The sequence below is a fragment of the Lagopus leucura genome, unplaced genomic scaffold, assembly GCF_019238085.1.
Source record: "Lagopus leucura isolate 7727_CA_CO unplaced genomic scaffold, USGS_WTPT01 Super-Scaffold_100002, whole genome shotgun sequence".
NCBI lineage: Eukaryota > Metazoa > Chordata > Aves > Galliformes > Phasianidae > Lagopus > Lagopus leucura.
Window position 1 is genome coordinate 57,106,573 of NW_024962263.1, and position 22,830 is coordinate 57,129,402.

A 22,830-nucleotide genomic window follows, 5' to 3' on the forward strand; every position below is an offset into this window, starting at 1 on the left:
ACACAACATGGGTCAGTAAAGAACTGAGGACAACATTTACTAATAAAAAGTAAGAGTAGAAATGGATGTTGTATGTATATAATAGAAAATATTGCTTTACCTTAAAAAAAGATATTTGCTACCCTTTATTTGTGATAAGTACTCTATTTTCTAATTAATGAATTTGTGTAAAAAAAAAAAGTCTTTTTTTTACATGTGGTTGGTAGAACTGAGAATAATGGAAGAGTTCAAGCATATCAGAAAAAGTGGAAATTATGAAAAGAAGGAAAACTGTGAACTTGTAACTAAGAATACTGGCTTGCAAATTTGGGTAAACATTAATAGGGGGGGCTTGAATTCCAGCTTTCAGACATTGATAGGGTTTTAACCCAATCTCTTACATCATCTCTAAAAGTGAGAAGTGATCAATGCATCAAGAGTACTTCCAGGAACTGCTGCCTCAGATGGCATCATTGCTATCTTGTGATAGTAGTGGGAGCTCTGCCCACTGCTCACCTTCATGGACACCAGCTGAGGCTGCTTCCCTGCAGCTGCAGCGTGAGACCCACGCATAGCAGCAGCTGCACAGGGGTCCTGTGTGGCCCGAAGTCAGCATCTGGGGCTGATTAGGAGAAGGAACGTTTTCCAGTCCAACAACAGCAAAACAAGTCACAAAAACAGAACCAAATACCTGGCAGTTGGATGAAGAAGCTTGTAAAAACTCAATTAAGTCTTAAGTGAAAAATTGAGCCTTAACAGGCTTAAAGTCTTGGAAGAGAAAGACATAGCAACTGCCAATGACTAGGAAAGGATATATCCAGGTTATAGATATGGATCCACAAAAGGAAGTGGCTACCAGGAAAGATGAGAGCTGTTTTGGAAGATGTTTGTTCAGCAAAGGGATGTTGGCCTGACACTGTTAAGTGAGATGCCAAAGCTTACCTCAAACCGAGGGTCAATGTTCATGCCCTTATGCTCTGGGATTTATAATCAGAGATTGTAAAACTGAACAGATTGTGCTCAGAACAGGCCTAAGCACAAAAAGGCAGCACAGAAATATCTCCTCAACAGCAGCTACTCAGAGACAAAATCCCTCAGTCATTACTTTTCAACTTACTTTGTCCCGAGTCCTCTCTCCCTGCCACCAAGCCCACTGCTTGTTTCATTTCCCTTCACTGCAACTACTAGATTTTGTAAACTTCCAAATCTTCGCTCCTTATAATTTTTTCACCATCTCCAAGACCTGCCCAGGTCTGGGCATTTTCACAGGCAGTTAAAATGCTGGAGTCCCTGGATGGGTTCCAGCCACCATCCAAGGTGACACTGAAGGGAACACCAGGCTTTTATACACACACAGTATCAAAGCTAATTCTCAAATAAAGTCTCACATGTACATCTGCAGAGCAATGAAAAATAGGCCAAATTATCCGCAAGACTCTTAATTTCTGTCCACAGGAACCTCAACTTTTTATTTTAGTATTTAAGGATGGATTCTGTATCCAGCAAGTGCATCTCAGCAGGCTTAGCCAGCTTGAAAGTCTGGTCTGTAAGGATCACCTTTTCTATATCAGGCATGTTAACATGAAAATTAGATCCTTTTACTAACTACTTGTTCATAAATACTTTCATGTAAAAATTAATATCCAGTAATAACCTCCAGAATCAAACCTTACACACCTCCATTTCTAGAATATTTGTAAAGGTAACAATTTAATTTTTATTATAGAAGTACAATTTTATTCATCTTTGATTTTTCAGCCTTGGGAAGGTCTCAGTCAAGAAGGAATTTGTCAAAGCAGTCAGTGAATGAGAAGCCTGTCCTCTAATTTTTACAACTTACTTTAGCACAGTTAAGTAATGGTGGTGTGCAAATGGCTATATCATCTATCCACATCTTTTTCCTTTTAAAGTCAATGGAAAAACATCATTTTGATATATAATTAAATCAGGCTCAAGGAGCTTTATTGATAAACACTATGTAAAAAAAAATTAATGAAGTCTGTGATACATTCTTCTTCAGTGAATCTAAGCAGTTGTTCAAGTGAGTGGAAAACCTACCCATTCAATGAAGTGGAGGACAGATGCATGGTAGCTAAAACTCCACGGAATAATCTGCCAATCTATGGGTATATATTAGCAGCAGAATAAACACTCCCCTCCAGCTTCTGACAAAACTGAAAACATGGAAACAAAGATGTTAGTTAAACAACCCCCTTCTGAAGAATGCTAATTAACTTTTATAGGTTACATTTTCTTGATATACCGAAATCAAAATGACACAGCCATTTGTTTTCCCTGGCAAAGTCATGCACACCACTGATTATTCAGGTTTTCAAAACTGTGTATAATACATACTACCACCTACACAACAGCACAACGCTGACATTTCAGCGCAGAACATGTTGAAGCAGTATGTCTGTACTGGAAAAAAAGAACAACTAACAAAGACATTTCCTAGAAGGTATCCATCGAAGAGATGAGAATAATGTATAAAACATGCCTCTTCTTGAGAGCCTGAGGTTACAGATGCCTTTTACACCACATCATGTTCCCAACATAGCAAATCTGGCAGAAGCACCAGGTTGAAAAAGAGAAAGGAATTTTATTTCGATTTTGTGGAGGAAAAGATGCTTATCAACATTTTGTGGTATTTTTTGCATGGTAGAGTATATTTAGGGGAGTTACAAAAAAGTTGCTTGAATGTCTTTGTTTCATACTCTTTCTTTCTTTAAAAATGTATTCATTATGGCAGTCACCACTTTAAATAAGCCAAGATGAAATGACTGTATTCCTCATACTATGTTAACTATCTTCAGTTACTCCTGCTTACGTAGAGGTTTTACTTTCCATACACAAGGAAGTCTCAGTGATCCTATCTAAAGTCCTACCCAGACAGCCTTCTAATTACTCAGAACAAGTGCACAGAGCTTCCTTATTTAATAGGATGCTCACTGCTGAGAAAGGGAGCTGCTTGTTGTAGGCAAATGGAGGCAATGCAACAGCTGCTCTCTGATCTACAGGGATAGACAAGCAACATTCAATTCCTTGCTGCAAATGAGTAACTTGAACAAAGTCAGTGAAGTTCAACAGTACAAAACAGGTGCAAAGGACATGGAAAGCAGGCTGTATCCTCACAGCACTCCTGGCACAAACATGAGGGTGGAGTAGCAATGCTTCATAGTGAGTGTTGCGTGTCCCAGGATCTCACATACAGTAGAGAGAAAACAAGGCAGATAGCCCAGAACAGGAATCCCAAATCCTGACTAATCCCTTGCTGAACTCCTTGTTAATGAGCCTGCAAGAGGAGGTCAAAATTTCTGATGACAACACATGGCTCTGGCTGAAGCTGAAATTTCCTATGAACTCCAGAATTGTTATTTCAATGAGGCCTTGTCTAAAAAATAGTGATTTGAGCCACAATGTGGCTACATTGCTGCAAGCACACAGCGAGGGCAACAAAACCTCAGCATATTCAACCACAGATGACAAGGTTTCAAGCTATCCATACAGCACACACCTAACATCAAGCATTCAGCTACAGCAGCACAGTTCCACTGTGGGGCTACAAAGTCACAAATCTAAGGACAGCCAAAAGCTGATGGCAGCCCAGTTCCACGAACACTTTTTTCATTATAAGAGGAAAAAAAAAAAAAAAAAAAAAAAAAAAAACACACAGGAAAAGGGAAAAAAAGCAGCCTCAGAAGATCACACTTGAACTCAGACAACTACTTTCAACACATCAAAATGGAAACGACTCTAAAATTGGATTTTGCTTCCAGTTTCAGCCTTCAGATTCAGCTAAAGATACCCAAGTATCTGAATTGATAATAAATGGTAATTCACTCTAAAGAAAATGGCCACAAATATAAATCAGTTTTAAAGAAAAATAAAGAGTTTCTTTTCTTTTATAAGCTAGAGAGGTTGTAGACTGACAACTGATACTGTTTTAAAAGACATATATCAATAAAGTTGTACCAAATTAGCAAAGTTCAAATTTTGACACCAGACAGTACAGCTAAGTGAATATAGAGGAAACTTGAAAGTGAGCATCTGAAATATTAACTTCAGGAGAATTAAAGGAAAATTACTTAGCTCCAACCATCCGTAATCACAGAATGATTGTGATTGGAAAAAGCTTCTGGAGGACATCTAGTCCAACTCCCAGAATATACCCATTGTGATTAATTAGTACAGTAAGATGGTAGGAACATTTGAATCTGTTTGTAGTCAAAAGATTCATAAGGTTTTCACTCTACTTTTCTCTTATGAAGAGAAAAAAAAGACCTCTTTGTTTTTTAAGAATTTACTACTTGCTTATACTTGCTTAAACTACCTACCCAACGCTTCCACTTTTCAATCATAAGCAGGCAGTTATCTTCCACATTGCTTGTAGTCCTCAATCATTCAGAAAAACTACTTGGCTAAAAAAGGGATGATTTTAAAGTTGAGGCAAAAATTGCCAGTTTACAGTTGAACTCAGGATGAGAAGTGATACTTGGTGTACTAAGGAAAACAAAGGAGTCAAAGGACATGGTCTCTCCATGGCCATAGCTGCATAAATACGATATAGATGGTGAGGCAAATGCCCCATGATTTGAGGAAAAAAAAGGAAAAGGAAGAGGAAAAAAAAGAGAAAAGGAAAAGAAGCTCAGTGTGGCTATGTCTGTGGACAGAACAAGAATCACCTCCTAGGTACTCAGTACTGTTTATCCATGCTGGGATTTTTCTTGGCCTCCCTTTGTTCTCCCCCTACATCTGGTTTCTGTGGGAAGGAACACATGCACGTGTCAGAAAAAGTCCATTATTTCTATTAGCCACAAAACACCTGTGCAACCTGGCTTACCTGTGCAACCTGCTGTATGCAGCCTGCTTTGGCGGGGGGTTGAACTTGATAATATCTAGAGATGCTTTCCAACCCCTACAATTCTGTGATTCTGTGACATTTTTTCATACTAGAAGGAACCATCTCGCACAAAAACAACATGAAGAAATTCTGGAAAATTCAGTTCTGAGCAGCTGAGGGCTACCAAGGGCAGTTCTCACGTGACAACTTTCTCAGAAACTTGGAACAGATTTGGTTAAAGAAGCAATTCAGTATCCAAACATAAACAAACAAAAATACTATAAAGTCACAAAATCTTTGTGGCTCAAAAGGCTCAAAAGCTCCTTCATCACTTTTAGTGACTATGTGATGAAGTTTGTCATCCCAGTTGCAAAAAATTCGCATACTATGTGGTCCACAGCCAGAAGACAGCCATCCTCAACTGTGTTCTTATATATAGCATACAAATGAAAAAACGCTTTGAAGGCTTATGCTTTTGAACACAGAAACAGACTTCATTTGCCTTGTGTAAGTCAGTAGAATTATGAAAGGAGATTAAAATTCAGCCTGTTTTTTAAAAAACATTAGTATCCTACAAGTTTGCCAGTCTATGGAAAGAAAAATAACAGATGAGTTTTGCAGTTGCATGACCAGAAGACAGTGAGTGTGCTAACTTCAGCTAGAGGCACAACTGCTGGTGCTACCCAGACCCAAGAAAAATTAGGAGAGACAAGTCACTGTTTCACAGTGCTAGGAATGTGAAAAAAAATTGCCTCATAATCAGGGCCATGTGGTCAGAATGGATTATAGCAACCATACAATTTAAATATACATAGAATTTTATTTGAAAGTAAACCTAAAATTGGCTCCAGCCCTTTAAAGTGCTAGCCAACATGTACATTCTTATGGAAGTAGAAGTTCTACTTTGAAATAGCTTCAGTTGCCAACCAAGAAGTGGTCTCATAATCTACAGACTTTTAGGAGATGAGAACTGCATTCTAGATTCTGAAGTTTAAAGGCCTTCTAACTGCATCAAAACTGAGCTTTGAAATCTGGTTTAGATCCTAAATTAATGCCAGATTTCCTTCTTCCCCAGGAATCAGTAACACTAAGGTGAGGAAGTACTACTGTATATTTTACATTATGCTACCAAACCTGAAATTCACATTTGCCTCAGTAAGAAAGTGCTAATCTGTCAAAAAAAAAAAAAAAAAAAAAAAAAAAAAAAAAAATTGAGCTTCTGCTCTGCTTAGCAGCACAAATCCCACTAAAATCAGAGGCTATTCAAAAGCTTTTAATCAGCAATTGCTTCAGCAATTCGCTGAATCACAAGTTAAAGGAATTTCTTAGGAAACCCAACAAAACTTGCAAGTATTATCCCTAACATTTTAGAGGTGGTGAAGATGAGATCAAGCAGATGCAGAACTTGTGCATGATCATGCTGCAAATCATTCACATCAGGATTTACTCTCTTTCCCATGGTGCAGTCTGCCATACCCATCAGAAAATGCCATGCAAGCAACTATGTCTACAGCATCACCATTAAACTGGTTCCTCAAAGCAGGTGAGCTGCCTGGGCAGTTCCCCCCGACACCGTATATGACTGCAACTGCCCCAGGGCTTCTGCAAGCACAGACACCTTGGTGAGAAATGAAGAAGATGGATGAACCACTCTGCTCACTAGTACAATCAGGTTGGCAAAACATGGTCCTTAAAATGGAATTGAGAAATTAGCAGAATTAGAGACCTAAAGGATAAAAAAAATGGCAAAGATAAGTACATTTAAAAAAAAAAAAAAAAGGGAATTGAGGTAAACAAAGAAAAGGCTACATTGAATGATAGAAAAACTGCCAGAAAAATCAGAGAAGTATTAAATGCACTAATTTTTACTCTGTCTAAAACTGTTTAAAATCAGTTTGATCAGCCAGTCAAGAAGATTAAGCTGGTGTCACAACAATGACAAAATTACATAAATGAAGAGCACAGTGACTGCTCTAATCCCTTGCTCAGATGAAAGGAGGAGTCCTACAGAAGACAGATGTCCTAGAAAAGGCAAGAAGCTTTCAAGCTACTTTTGACCAAGTCAAAGATAAGAAGGAACTAGAGGATAACTCAAAGTTTAGAGCTAGACCAAAAAATCCCAGCATACATTGATTTAGCAAAAACCTTGAGAAATTCATACTATAAATTCTGTGGTTCAATAAATGTAAATTCTCTTCAACAGACAGAGCATAGGTCTACCTGTGACACAGTGAGGCAGTCCACTCAACTAAAAGCTGCCATCTTATTCTTGGGGCTTGACATTTATGCAATCAAATTCTCTGAGAACATTCATAAGACGTATGAAACTTCACTTCTTCCTACGTGTAGACCAGGTTTTCAGTCCTTATTTTCTCTTTCTTTCTCTCTGCTTCTGATTGGAGATGTATTATGGCCTGTTTGCAGGTTTCATCCCATCACTTGAGGGGTATAAATCCTACTCAAGGAGATCAGAGGGGAAATAAAGGGCAATTAGAGGCAGTGGACATTAAGACACATCTGCTGACAGCAATGTTGAGGATTCAGAAGGAATTGCCAGGTGACATATCAACAAAAGCACTTAATTTTTTTATTGTCATTTTGTCTATGGAAAATCCCCTTACAGGTTCCAGTGTGATAAATGCAATTAGCAAAACCTACTCAAATGAAACAAAGAAGGGTCTCATTAGCCTAGCTTATCCCCTGAGCAGAGCAATGGGAATTGATGAAGACAGTTCCTATTCAATGAAGTGAATTTTGTGAAGAGTAAAAGGGAAAAATTGATAAATCAGGAGAAAAACACCCTAATACCTGGTGGTAAAATGATACAAAATACAAAGCCTGCTGAAACAGGACAAGGGGATAAAGACATCATCCTTTACTGACATAAATCCAGCATTACCCACTAGCCAATCTCTGCATTCAGGTTATAATGATTATCTGCTGAATTACGGTAGGACCTTATTTATCCTATAGAATTCAACTTGTTTTCCATATATAGAGCAGTTCTGAGGAATTCAGCATGCAAAGACATGTTTGTTGCAGCAGCTTTGACCAGACCAACCTTGGAAAATGGAATGGATGACCAGATTCTGTACTGACTTATACAATTCATACCTCAGCAGCGAAGCATCTCGTCTATCCTTTCTGCAGTCTTGAGAAATGAGCTTACTACCAGGGACACAAAAGACTTTCCCTACTGCCTTTAAGGAGATGACTCCATATTTGCCACAAAGAGTAAAAAGCAGTATTCAGCAGGGTTTGACCTGTTGCTCCATCTGGTTAGAGTGGCTGGACTAAATAGGATATCAGAGGTACAAACGATCAGTGGTAGCCAAAGCAGAGTTTTTGTCACCCGGAACCTTTGTTCCTGTTCCCTGAGAAAAACTATGGGAGATGGCCATGTTGTGCACGTGTGGGAATCCCAGGGCAGCCTCCACTCTGGACCATCACCACAGACCATGTGAGAACTTCCATCTTCCTGACATCTCAAACAGTTCAATCCTGCGCTGAGAACGGATCTCAAACCTGCGCTGAGAATGGAACCAGCTTTATTTGGATGACTACTAAGGCACTAAAACTGCACCTCCAAAGGACTTTCCTAACACTGCCAATTGTGTGAAAATACGCAGCTATAAGTGTACTGTTGTTTGGGGTTTTTTTCACGTGGTCTGATAACAGAAGTCATTTGACATTCCAAACTAGCACCTTATATTCATGCTGAAAACAAAACAAGAAAAACTTACTGAGCTTTCGCTCTGGGAAAATGAACCACAGCACTACAGTTCCAGTTGCTATCCCTTGTATTTCTTTTGAGTATCATGCATTTGGAACTCTAAAAATGTAAAACACATATTCTTGGCTCCTAAACAATAGTCTCAGAGGTATTATTAATAACAAGATACATTGAAACAGTGTACAAAACCAACAAGACCTATTAGTATTTAAATTTAAAAAAATGAAACATGAGTTCATCTGGTCTTGTCTGAATTGTCTCTGTTTTTTATAGCTTTGGTTAAGAAAACTTAACTGCTCTTCTGCTTTTCCCCAAAACAAAAAAGCATTCAGTGCAGAGACCACAGCACAGCAGCAGGCAGTACAGGTAGAGTGGTCAGTACAAATGCTCTTGGAGTGGGTGAGAAAGGATACACAGAAATCCTTAATAACTTGATAACGAGACAGGAGGACCTGCCTGCACCTATAAGAAAGAATCACCAGAAAATACAAAATATTTATTTGTAACAGCGCTACACAGTACTTTGAACAGGACATGGCCTGAAATAGTTTCTGGTGCCACCTCAGGCCTCTTTCACTCTTTAATTAAAACTTTTCACTATTTAGAAGGACACACCATCCAATCATGATATTGAATTCTTCAAGCAAGGACAGAAAGATTAAGCGGCAGTGCAAACTGTGGGGTGAGCACTGGATTACTCATCAGGAGGGACAAATAAACCAAAGAGGACATCTTCCCATACACAATATTGTTCAAACACAGTTCAATTTAGCTGATGCAGGGAGTCATGGCAGTGGCCTAGACTATGGAGAAAATGAGACTGGATGAGTCCAAATAACTGTGTTTTATTTGAAGTCTCTTTCTGAGTGCAAAACATAAAGGGATATCCTACTCCTCCAAATGAGATCACCAAACCATGAAGCCCAAACCATCTCTTGAGTCCATCAGATTCTCAGCACTGTCTGTTTTAACTTCTTAGCACTGTAGAGCCAATGGGAGTGATATGCAAGGCTTTATTTTGAAGTCTTTATAACCACAGGCTTTTAAGGCTCTAAATTTATCATGTCTGATGTGGTTCTACCTATGGAAGTCCATGAATTATGAAATGATTCTCTTCTAAGTAGGATCTAGCAGCATTTTCACTATATTGGATGCGAGAAACCAAACAGCTTACAGGAAAAAATTCACTCCTTCACATATGCAAGATTTCTTTTCTTGAAGCTTCATTACCATTTTTTCTATCTCGGAGCAGCAATGCCAGAAATTCAGCTGTCTGTTCAACCACAAACCAGACATTGTGCAAGCAGCTGTTTCCCAAGCCACTGAACAGTGACACAGGCAAACTCTCCAGTCCTGCTGTGAGCAACTCTGTTGCTCCTTAGTGGTGACAGATAATTCAACCTGGCTTTAAAGGATATTACATGCAAGCTGCTGGGTCGCAGACTTCAAATTTCACTCCTTGGGTCCTCAGGAGTCCCAGATCTGAACCCTCCATGCTGTACTTCAGGATCTGGAAGTAAATCCTTATCAGTCACACTGAAGGCAACTGCTACTGAAGGGTCCCAAACATCTTTTATATACCATCATGCACAATATTTCATCATCACATACACACGACTATGTTCTACTGCTATATCTTAGGCATGCATTTTGGAGGCAAAAACAGCACCAAGTATAAGCCTGTCCTCCCAGTACATTCATTCTTCCTCCCTTTTTTGCCCGAATATCAATTCTGCAGGTTCATCACATTTTACTGTTAGTTCTTGGATGAGTCCTGAACTGAGAGACATTTTCACTTCTCGCACAGCTACACAGCTGCTCCTTTTCAAAAGGAATCACATACAAAAGCCATAGTACAGGGTCTGGCGACATGCCTCACCCTCAGCTCTGTGGCTGGGAAGTTAGCAAGTGAAGCAAAACATGTATCAGGCTGAACGCTAGAAGACATCCAAAAATCTTTAAAATACTTGAAAAAATTCCATCCAACACATAACAGAAGTTTTCAAAAGGTACAAGGAAGAAAGACATAGTTCACTGGATACTTTTTACAGCTAATGATACCAGAACAAAAGCAAACCTTACACAGAAGCTTTTTCCGTCTGAATAAAGTATAAATCTGAGGTATCACAGATCAATTCTTGAACAACTGAAGAAAAAAAATTATACCTTGTTACCAATTCCACCATTCAAGTCAGCTTCAGAGAAGCTTCCCAAATGAGAATCCTGAAGCTTCCCATATTGAAAAACTAGCTGATAAGAAGTAGTAAAACTGTGACCTACCCTACACCAAAGCTCTGAAGAAGTGCTATTGTAACCTACACACCATGGCAACACTGAAGAGGAAATCAGGAAACAGTACTTTCCAACCACAGAAGCAATGACCAAATGCTACTGAAGCATCAGTTGAGTGCACAAAAATGTTGAATAGCACAAAATGAGATATAGGAGGTTGTCCTTCCTTTGGCCAGCACCTTTCTTTGGTTAAGCAGAATAAATATAGAGAGTATCTGAAATTACAATCATTTTCCTTAGAGCCCTATTAGAACGTTAGACACAATCTCTTTAAAGTCTTCAGACACTAAAGTATTACACCATGACAAAGGGGCAAATCCACCCCCATTCTGGCATGTATACAAAGGGAAAGTACAAAAAGACTGAAATACTGACTTCTCAGGAACTTCATTTTAATCACAAATTCCCTGCAGTTTCTGTCTACTTTGCTTCAGCAGCAGTAGTTTCTCTTGTTAAGGAATATGCAGGCTCCTTTTTTCTTTTTCTATTCTTTTTAAGCTAATTACTTTCAGAGCTAGTAATTGCAAAATTCCTGCAATGCTCACACAACACTGAAGTGAGACCATCTTTTTTTTTTCCTAAGTACTTTGTTACTTAAGAAGGTAATCAAAGTGTGGCAATTTTCTGTGATTTTTTTTTCCTGTGTCACTCAAAACGTGCCCACTCGAGGCAAGTGATGTAAGAACTCATAACGATCACTCAGGAAATATCTGGAGATGGGCTTTCTGAAAAGTACAGAGCTTGGATGAGGAAGGAACAGGCTAGTAATGAGTTTGCTGGTTTGCTGGGAAGCCACAGGAAATTAGACAGGCAACCACATTCAGCAGTGCTCCCCCCTCCTGGCCATCAGGAATAGATGGAATTCCATGGGTGCAGAGGAAAGCTGTCAGCAAGGAATACGAGGAGCTGGTGGAAAAAATACCCATACTCTCTCTGATAGAATGCTGGGATGCCACAGAACAGCAAGGAGATGCTTTGTCAACTTCCCACTGCGGCCACAACCTTGCAGAGTGCATTGTTGCAATCTGGGTGTTTGACACAGCATCAGAAAGGGTCAAATGTGCGACTGAGAGGACACTATTCTAACATCCCCATGTTAGCTTCGTTATGCCCATCTGTTCTTCCTTCACCTGCCTGCACAGGGTTTCAGTAGGGCACCCTGCCAGGGCACCAGGCAATATTCCCCCCGATAACAGAAACACATCCACTGTGTTCAGCTAGAACCTCCTACTGCCAGGCCTCCAGCATGGAAGAGAATATTCTTTCAGAACATTAGAATATTGCTTAGGAAACTACAACATTAAATCACTAGAAGCACAACCATCAGATTTTTTTTTTTTTTTTTCTGATTTGAATTAAGAATAGAAAGTACGAGCAGTTAAGAGGAAACAAGATATGTTCTACATGAGAGCCAAGATTTTTTTTCCTGACATGTGCCAAACAAAGAGAAGAAACAGAAGAATCTGGCACCATTAAAAACAGTTTGTGGAGAAAGGAACTGAATATCTACAGCCAAGCTCCATGTGGTTTGCAAAGAGGAAACTTTTGTTTTATGGGACTCTCAGTCAGCCAAAATTCTCCCAGACGGCGTGCAAATGGATATTAGCCTTAAAACCTACACGCATCTTGTAGAAGAATCAGTAAATGGATGGGAAAGAAAAGGAATACTGCTGAAGTTTTAAATCAGAATTCAAAATCTGCCTCGTGGCTTAAAAAGTTAGTTTACCAGACAGCTATAATGTCATATATGGTAAGTGTGTTGGAAGGGAAATGCAGGAAGTTAAGGCATGAAACTAGAAGTCAGGAAAATGAGTTCCAGTCCTGGCTCCACTACCAAGGAGCTCTATAAAACTTGGATAAAAGAGAAGAAGACTGCCAACTTAAATGTGAGATTTTCCTTAACTTCTCATAGTATATTAACACTGCACTTATGCTGCTTCTTTTAGCTTCTATATTTCCCCCAACTCCCTAGTGTTCCTAGAACTAAGTTAAGTAAGTGATTTGGCAGAGCTCTAAGAACAGTTACATTACCTGAAGAAAACAAGCCTGCCCAATTTCTGAAACTGAGTACTTGACTGAAATATAAATAAATAGATAGATAAATAAATAATTCTCATAACTGAGCAAAACACTAAAGCAGCTGACATGATACAACAGCTTAGCTAAATGTTTTGACAAAATGTGGCATTTCTGACTTAAAATGGTAACTAGAACTTGTACTTGAGCATACAGGTGAACAGGAACGGGGAGGCAGCAGCTCTTTGATACATACTGAATGGCTACGCCATGGAAGAAAGCTTTCAGCCAAGAGATTCTTCTCTGGCCACAACTGGAGCACATGAAGCACTTGGCTATGCTATTTGTAAATCAAGAGAGCACACTGACCTCCAGCTTGCAGCTGAGGAACTGAGGCAAACCAGCAGGCAGGTCTTTGGGTTCTGCACACACACTTCCCACTGGAAAACCTTCTCACTGCAGGAGTTAACAGGTCCAGGAGGCTCTGTGGGTCGGACCTCACATCTGCCCTGAAGTAGCCTGAGGATAGAGATTTCTACTTGTATTGCTAACAATTAAAATGCATTAGGTGGCAGTTTTCACCATCGTGCTTTAGGGAAAAGCAGTTAATACCTCCTGTAGGGGATCCTGGGAACCCTGCTCTGAGTGTCTTTGACAGAGGAGGGGTTGGACCAGATGGACTCAAGGTCCCTGCCAACTTCCATCACTCTCTGGATCTGTGATACTAGGATTAAGATTTGCCCTTTTTTGCCTTCCTTTACAGATAACATTTCAGCTAATTTGTCAACTAGTACTGGTTTTCCTTCTCTGAGTATAGTAGTAAGCCTGAATCTAATTTTTGGAGCAATCCATTCTGCACTCTGTATTTGCTTGGATTTGTCTTGTAGGACTATCAACCTGAAGGATAACTCCAGGGGTTCATTGTTCAGTACTGCCTCTAAGCTAAGTGCATTTCTGTGAAGTGCTCTACATGGATGCTCCATGCTTCATTTTGCACTGGAGTAACAAAAAGAACTAACGACGATTCCTTTTAATTCACACACTTTGATTTTTATTTCTTCCAAACAATAAATGAACAGGAGAAAGCAAAACTGAAAAAGAAGCACAACAAAAAAAAAAAAAAAAAGAAGAAAAAGATTATTGGCATTTCACAAAAGCACTGGAAGGAAAAATCACTGAAAAAGTGAAAACCACTGTATGTTAGAAAGAAATCTGAAGCCAGCAGTTCTGACAACCACTAAATATATCTTTGTCTCCCCACTCCATACATTCACCAGCGTGGCATCTATTGATGCATTCTAGATGCCAATTAAGAGCAGACCAGGTACAAACTAAAGCAGAACCCCTGACAAAGTAGGTCAAGAAAACTGGGAGGGAAGAGAAACTGTTGCTAGGTGGCAGTGTACCTTAAGCAAAGAACACTGTAAATCATAGATTATTGAAAAGCTGGTAGTCTGCTAAAGTAGGTGTCATCTTCAGTGTCATCTTCAAAACCTTGGCTGGAAACAGAACCCAAGATGTATACACTACACAGACAATGTTTCAAGTAGTGCTGAAATAAAACTAAGAAAACCTATCTTGGGATACACTATTATGCAAGGCCCATATGATAATGGCTCTCCAGGTCAATAGTGCAAGAGAGCTCAAAGGCCAGTGAACTGAGTTTTGTGCGCCTTGAGAAGACTATGGTTTTGATGACACCATTTTATTCAATCCTTGCTAACTTTTGCTGAAGATAAAAGCAGAGAAATTAGCTTTTATCACAATATGGCACGGTGGTGAATGTATACAGAAAACCCAAGAGCACTGATGAAAATAAACTTTTCTTAAAAAAAAAAAAAAAAAAAAAAAAAAAAAAAAAAAAAAAAGACCTCTAAGTAACACAACTGCTATTTTTTCCCTTTGAATAGTTTCAATCTTCAGTCCTAATCTTTTCAAAGGTAAGAGTGGGCAATGAAATTTAGCAAAAGGTCATAAAACTTTGCACTCTGTGTAACGCCAACAAGGAGGATGGAGAAAAAGGTCAATATACAAAGCCAAGGTAATACAGGAGAGGATTGATTTTTCTGATTTCTTTCTATCTGTCCTTCCTGATGTTCTCTCCAACAGAAAACTACCTTAACATATTGCCTAAATTAGCAGAAGTGGTAAAAAAGACAGGCTGATGACATCTTGTGAACTACAATTCACTTGGTAAGAGAGCTGTTAGCAAGCTCACAGCTTGTCACAGAGAAGGATAAGATGTTCTTGAAGGCAAAGATGGAATCTATATTCTTTTCAACAATGACTATCTGGGTTCAAGAGAGCAATTTTAAAAAAAATATTTTAGATGAATATGGGAGTATGTGTTTGAGGTAATTCAGAGGACAGAATAAAGGACAGAAATGAAAGATACTTGACTCCAACAAGGCTCTAAATCCATAGCTCAAAAGGTGACAAAATTCTGTCAGATAAATTTATCAAGTATTTCTTCTCACATTAAGTCTAATCTACTATTTTCAAGGTTTTTTAAATACTGTGTTCTGACCCAAGCATCCAAAAGTAGGCATCAACTCAAGGGAGAGGAAGTGGAACCCCTGTGTGTCAGTAGGAGCCAACCCCTGTTGATCTCAGGCACACTTCCCTGACTTCAGCACATCACTGCTGGAAGACAAGCAGGAGCTGCCTTCACCTGCGGTGCCACCTCCCACTCCGTGAGACTGCACACAGTCAGTGCAAAAACAGTTTGAAAACAACAAAAAAAGCAACATAAAGCTGAAGCTGACTTAGCCATTTCATAAACATAAAAGGGAATAATTAGCAGGATAGGAAACCACCAGGTTTTGCCATAGCAGGAATACTTTCATGCGATACACAAAAAGGAAGCATTCTGGAGAAAACATTCCCCAGCAAACAGCCTGGATATGCCCTTCTTCATTACCAATAAGAGGGAGATCTTTTTGTAGCACGCAGAAGGCACTGAACCTCAGCTGACAGCAAAGTTTAACTCAAAATAAAATTTTCCGTGATTAAGGAAACTTTTGTTCTACTTCTGTTTCTTCGCCATCTGTGATACGAAACCTGGCAAAGACTCCAATTAGTTTCCTTTGTGTTATTACTGCCACCAGCACTCAAATGATAAACATTTATGCAAAAGGAAATTCCTCTGCATTTCTTTCTGTTTCCAAACACTGGATGTAAATACTTTAATAAGAAAACCTACACTGCACTTACACTGAAATCTGGTAACACCAGATTACACCAAAGGCACTGCAGATAAACATAGTAGCAGGTTAAGACAAAACAAAATCTTTGGTATGGTAACGAGCACTCAGCCTGAGACTGAATGAGGCTGAAACACCTCAGACATGAAAGGTGAAATCCTGCAATGTCTACTTAAGGAACCCAGGGACTGATGTGGGGAGTTGTGTTCCTTGGGACACACAGCCCTTTTTTACACTCTGGAGGTGCAGCTCTAACAGCCTCATCGGTGGCTTTGCCTGTCCTGAGCTGAGCAAGACTGAGACATCATCTCACAGAATAAACCTAACCCAGCCTTCTAAGGCAAGGTTACACTTGGCTGTGTGCATGTACTTAAGCTCTATATATATAGAGTTTATATATATAGTTGTTAAGCTCTATATATATAGTTGTTTATATATACACATTTGACTACTGTAGTTATCCCAGGTGGAAACCACACATAGATGTGGTAAAGATGTTAAATTTGATTATTCTGGTAAAGCTCGTCTTGGTACCTGAATAGTGAGAAACAATCCCATTACAAAGAGTGAGTACATCAGTATAGGCACACAAACATTATATAAGATATTCATTTTTATAATAACACCCGCATAAGTGAAATAGCAACATTTTCTCTCATGTAGGGAAGCTCTGCAAAACCAAATTGTTTATGTCTCAGTCTAAGTGGGTATGTTCCATGTCAGGGCTACAGTCTATGCCTTTGGCATTTATTCATGCATTATTTTGCCAACAGTCACCTTTCCTATGCCAACAGGTTCCCAGATGTCTTCTGTGTATGCCTGAGCAGGAGGGGGACAGCCCAGCCTGCTGTTGGGATTAATACATTCAGATACAAGATAGGGAGAGAAGAGTCTGACAGTCGGAGGAAATATGGAGGTAGAGACACAAATAAATCACAGAATCATAGAATTGCTTGAGTTGGAAGGAACACTGGAAGACCATCTAGCCCAACTCCCCTGCACTGAACAGGAACACTTAAAGCAACGTCAGATTGCTCAAAGCCCCGTCCAGTCTGACCTTGAGTGTCTCCGGAGACAGGGCACTTACCACATCTCTGGGCAACCTGTTCCAATACCTCATCACCCCCACTGTAAATAACGTCTTTCTTATATCCAATCTAAATCCCCTCCCTTTTAGTTGGAAACCATTTCCTCTTGACCTATCACAACAGACCCTGTCTGTCCCCTTCCTTCTTACAGTCCTCCTTTAGATACAGAAAAACCACCACCCAGGTCACCCCAGAGCTTTGTCTTCTCCAGGCAACTCAGGGTCAGACAAGCAAGGGCAGACCACAAAACTGCCCTAAATCCTAGGTGCACAAACTTAACCTTATTCCCAAGTTTTAACACACTGCACCCTTAGCACAGCTTTCTGTACCGTAGAGCAGAAGGCAGCCAGGCTGCTGCCAGGCATCTCTAAAGACCACACACAATCTCTCTTCTTCCTTCAAGCTAAAAAGAGAAAAAAGAAAAAAAAGAAAAAAAGAAAAAAAGAAAAAAAAGAAAAAAAGAAAAAAGAACATCTTCCCGGAACAGGACAGCGCTTTTATGCCAATGCCTTATGCTACGGACTGTACTGCACAGAGGTTGATGGGTTTTTCCATTTTTTATTTCCAGTTGCTTGCACACTGGTGCTTTGTATACTTGTTAGACAAACAGCATGGGATTTACACAATTACTTTATTAATCACATAGCCATTTGGTTTTCAGGGCAAGACAGCAGGCCTTCTTGCTGAGGCCTCCTGTATAATTTCGTTCTGTTGCACAACAAACATCCAAACAATTTTACTGCACACTGGTTAGAAATAACTTCAAGAACTCTACAGAGTTCTGGGACATGAGGGTTATGAAAATAACCCAAAATGGGTTCTTTGGCCTTTTTTGCCTACCGTCCACATCTGCCTGAAAACCAACAGTAAGGGCTTCGCCTGCCTCCATTTCAAAAAATTCATCCTATTACAATTCTGCTAGCATTTCTATGAATATCAGCATTTCTATGAATGTTAGCAGCTGAGTTGATGCGACAGCACCTAACCCCAAAATATACCCACTGCAGTTTGCCATGACCATGTCTTCACTCCTGTGCCAAGCTTGTTTAGGGAGTTCAACCTGCAGAAAACTAAACCTGTCAAAAGAATAAAGAGCTTTCTGTTGATTTTCCTTGCAGAACTGGCTCAGGGAGGCTGAGAGAGGCACAGGAGATGACCCCACTCCAATGCTCAGAGAGATGTCTTCTCTGCAGTCTTATGAGATGGGTTGGGCTCCCCATTTCAAAGCAGAAACATCATAGCACTAACCCACCTCAGTGACCAAATGCCTTCTGAGTTCAACGTGAGAAATTTCATGATTTCAAAATTTCCTTATGACACACAGTCCCAAAGTTACATTTGGTCTAAAAGCTTCCACGCCAATTTTTGACCATTCTTAATATGTACAACAACTACTTTTATTTGCACTTGTACATTTGCTACGCCTTCCAGAACTTCCAATGATCTAAAAAAGTAACTATTATTTAAGAATTAAATTTATTATTTGCTATGAATATTATGTGATTAAAAAAGAAAGAGAACTCCAGACCCTCCACTCCTTACTCCTCCTCTCCTCAAGCCTTTACATCCATTTATTGTTCAGCCAACTGAGAGGAACTGATACTGGAGAACATCAATATGAGCAACACCAGGGACACCTAGGAGAAGGTTCGCCATAAGGGACTGGTCAGAAGCAGACAGCCTCCTTCCAGGCAGTGCTTCATGCTCCCTCAAAATGTCTTCTGTCTACTGAAAGTACCCCAATGCCTCTGTGTAACTCCTGAGAAGTGCCACGGCAGAAGCAAACTAAAAGCAACACAGTGGGATTCACCAACAAAAGCCGTGAAGATGCGCATCACATTGCTGTCACACAACGCTGCCCTCGGAGTGCGGCTGTTGCAAGCCAGCACCTCCCTGGAGCAGATCAGCGCAGCGCACCTTGGACTCCGAGCGAAATGCCACCAAGAGCCACGCAGTCCCTTCTGCTACACAGGCCACACAGCGAACAACTTCTCACCAAACCACGCACATTCACACGCCAGCCCCAAGGCCCTGCGATGAGCTTCGTGCGTGTGCGCACGGACGCCCGCGCATCCCCACCGCCCTCAACCTCAGTCCCCCGAGGCAGCTCGGCCCCGCAGCGCACCACGCGCGGCCCCGCCGCTCCCTCGCCGCCCGCAGCCCCGGTGCCCCGCCGGGAGCTGATAGGGCTTCTCGCGGCGGAGGGGCGGGCGGAGGGAGCGCGGCCCAATGCGCGGTGCGCAGCCCACCCGTGGCGCCCGCCTCGCAGCCCCGCTCCCCGCGGCGCCCCGGCCCCGCTTCCCCCGCGCCGGTACCTTTTCCTCCTGCAGAGCACGCACACGGCCCAGAGCAGCAGCGCGGCGGCGGCCGCCCCGCCGTAGGGGCCGAGCGGCAGCGCCTCGGGGCCCATTCCCCCTCGCCTCTCCTGGCGCCGCTCCGCAACCGGGGAGCAAAGTTTTGCCCGTCCTCCCGCTCCGCGCGGGAGAGGCGCCCGGCCGGCCGGCCTCCCCGCCCACCCCGCGCCCGGGGGCTGGGTTTGGCTGCTCCCAGCTCAACTTGGCGAGCGGGCACGCCGCGACCCGGCCGGCTCCTCCCCGGGGAGCGCCCCGCCGCGGGGGGGGTGGTCGCTGCCGCTCGCCCCGGCGCCGCGGTGGGAGCCTCGGCGGCGAGGTGGTGGCTGGCCCAGCGGAACGGCCGCGGAGAGCCGGGCGCGGGGCGATCACGCCGCGCCGGGGGACGTCAGCCCCGGGAAGGGCTCGGTTTGCCCGTAGGCCGGGCCTCGTGTCCGGCTGAGCCCCTGTGCTCCCAGTGCTGCGCTGGGGCCGTTCGCTGTTGGGGCAGACGGCCGGTTTGTGCTTGCTGCTGAACAGTCCTCCTCTCGTTTATAAAACCTAACGAGGCCCACCGTAAGAGATGTGGGTAGTGAAGGTTGGCTCTGATGCACTGTGTTAGGTGCTGGGCCAATTCCCAAGGTAGCGCTTTCAGTTCTCTCAGTCCCATGCTGCTAGGACGAGGGAGGGGGTCCGAAACATGAGGCAACTTAGGATCCCACCTTGACAAAGTGTGAGGGGTGGAGACAGAGTGGGTCAGGGGAACAGAGTCTGCTTCTGTGACATCCACACAGCAGACAGGGGCACGGCAGGGCCTTGGCAACGCCGGGCAGCCCTGCTGCTGTCTGTCTGTCAGGCTTGGTCAGAATCACAGATGTGACACATGATGCGTTTGCAGTTAGACTGAATGCTGACAAGGCAGAGGTCTGTATGCCACACTCATTCTCAGTTGCACACACCACTACAAACATCCTCATACTTCATAATATTGGGTGCTGCCTTACTTCTTGGAGGCACCATGTACAATTCTAACTTTCTGAATTGCTCTGTTGTAAGCATTCTTTAAATTGCAGAGACCCAGATGTACAGCAGCAGATAAAAATGGGATTTGGATACAAACCTGTCCTGACTTTGGCAAATCTCAATTTTAGAGCCTGACTCAGATGGCTTGAACTGGGCAACACTTTGTGTCTAATTCTTCAAACATTCCTGTTGATTTTAGTGAAATAGTGAAAAATGCCATTCTGTTTTTTGAAGAAAATATGATTGTTGTGCCTCACACTGAAGTATCTGAGCAATGCTGCTTCGAATTGTCAGCTGTTCTTCCTGAGATCAAACAGCACACTGGAGTTGGGCAATACAACGCACTGAGAGAAAGCATAAGAAAAACTAACATTTTACTACAGCTCTCTAGGGCTTTTTGTAGGAACTCTGAAATCCCCAACTTGGGAATCCCAGTGGGTTTCTTAGCAGCTTATCCTGTTATTTCTTGCAAAATTAGTAATTTAAAACTGAAAGGCATTGCACATTAAGAAGTTATACAGTCAGATTATGCAAGATGAACTATTACTCATTTTACAAATGACCGCTGCAGCGAAAATTCAGTGTTTCACTTCACTATGGAGAGCATTATCTGTTCATTTACAAGTACGTAGCTACAGCAGCTAGAGTAATCCCTCATCCAGATTCAAAACACTGATATGAGATTGCAATAGCTCTGGCAGAGAGCACAGAGAGGGTTGGGTTGCAACACCATTTCTGTATTTCCACTGTTTGTATTTGCCAGAGTTACTATCTCCAATCAATTGCAAATGGGGAAAAAAATGCCACGAGGAAAGCACCAAGATCATCTTATTTTAAAATGCAGGGAATGCAACCTGAAGGATCTAAATAACCTTTAAGTGCTGTGTAGTCTTCTGTATCAACCTTTTGAAAAGCCCAAGGGGGTAGGTTAATTTCTCCTCTACTAGCAAAGGCCTATGAGTTAGAAGCCCAAAGCTGCAAAGTTTTTTGTTTTACAGAAATAGGCTGTCCTAGTGCTGCTCTGTCTGGATGATATTTGCACACAGAATGCACAAGTAAAATTATAATAGATGCATCCATACAAACTGGCATCTTAGTGGACTACATAAAGAGGATTTGGCTGAATAGTCAGTTTTAACACAGATGTAGCAGAAAAGAAAAAACATATTTAATTTCCAAGAGGTGAAAACCTAGTCTTACAGTGATATAGTGCTGAAAAATTATGCTTAAGAACTGGAAGGATTTTTGGCTGTTAAGAGGTCTTTATGGAGCTCTTACTGCAGCATGTTCTTAAGTAGGGAAAAAGGATGCAAATACCATTACATTTGGAAAAGAGTAGTATGCTTTTCAGCTAGATACAACTGTGTCCATTTCTTATCCATACTCCTGGCATGTAATTGCTGTTCTGTGACAGCAGCATTAGCTCTTTGGCAAGTGGCAAAATTTTTTCAAGAGCAGTTCCTAAGCTTACAAGGCTCATGGAAACATCTGTAGCATGGAGAGAGGCGAAGGCATTTGCAGTCAGCAGCAGGGGGGATAGAGGTGGGAGAGGTGAACAATTTGTAAAATAAGCCCTGAGGTCTTTCCAATTAACAGACACCTAAGATTTCAGTATGTTCTTAATACTGTGGTAGTAAGCCTAGCTGGATCGCGGATAGATGCTCTGTTACATTTCCCCTGTTTAAATTGTGAACATTCTGTACATATGCTACAGTTCAAAATGCATACTGTGTGTATGTTTCATACTGCCAATGTTGTAAGATGATATAGATCATATTTTTTTGTCTTATGAAAATGCAGAAGACTCAAAATAAACTTAGAACAGTATATACTGCAATCTGTACTGTATGTTACACATCACAGTGTGATTTTGCTATATGCAGCACATGGACAAATGCCTGTTCTACTGGGTAGCTTTTGTGTGCATGAGGATTTAAACTACCAGGCTGAGACAGGAGCAGACTCTACATCACTGAAACACCACTGAGATATGTGTTATAAGCAATGGCAGGAATGAGGATTACTATTTTCAGCACCTTACAGCTCTGCTATAACCATTGCAGTTGCAATATTGCAAGTCCATTATTGACTTCAGTATAAATGCATATGAGTTATTTCAGCCAAAACAGTCTACATGTTTTTCTGGAAAATGTTAAGAAAAAATACCCATGTTAACACTGATAGTGATTTTGAGAAATTGAACCACATTAGACATTGGAACCAGGTCAACAAAATAACCTCTGTGTCAGAGATAAGCTGTCCAAATTTATTTAAGTTATAAGTCTCACAAGAAGAGAGGTTTTCTGTACTCTGTAGTGACCTG

At 41.4% G+C, this 22,830-nt stretch overlaps 1 protein-coding gene across 3 annotated transcripts in view; it reads right to left on the reverse strand.

Moving 5' to 3' along the window:
• Positions 1-19,579, reverse strand: part of LOC122179033 (cytochrome P450 7B1) — a 121,351-nt gene extending 101,772 nt beyond the window's left edge. The window contains exon 1 of one of the 3 annotated variants that reach the window (XM_042869660.1): positions 19,470-19,579. In XM_042869660.1, the coding sequence (XP_042725594.1) occupies positions 19,470-19,564 (95 nt within the window). In that variant the 5' untranslated portion in view covers positions 19,565-19,579. Of the gene's footprint in view, positions 1-2,037; positions 2,107-10,721; positions 10,757-19,469 lie in introns of those variants that run through there. The other 2 variants (XM_042869663.1, XM_042869661.1) reach the window with 2 other exon arrangements.
• Positions 19,580-22,830: the final 3,251 nt, after the last annotated feature.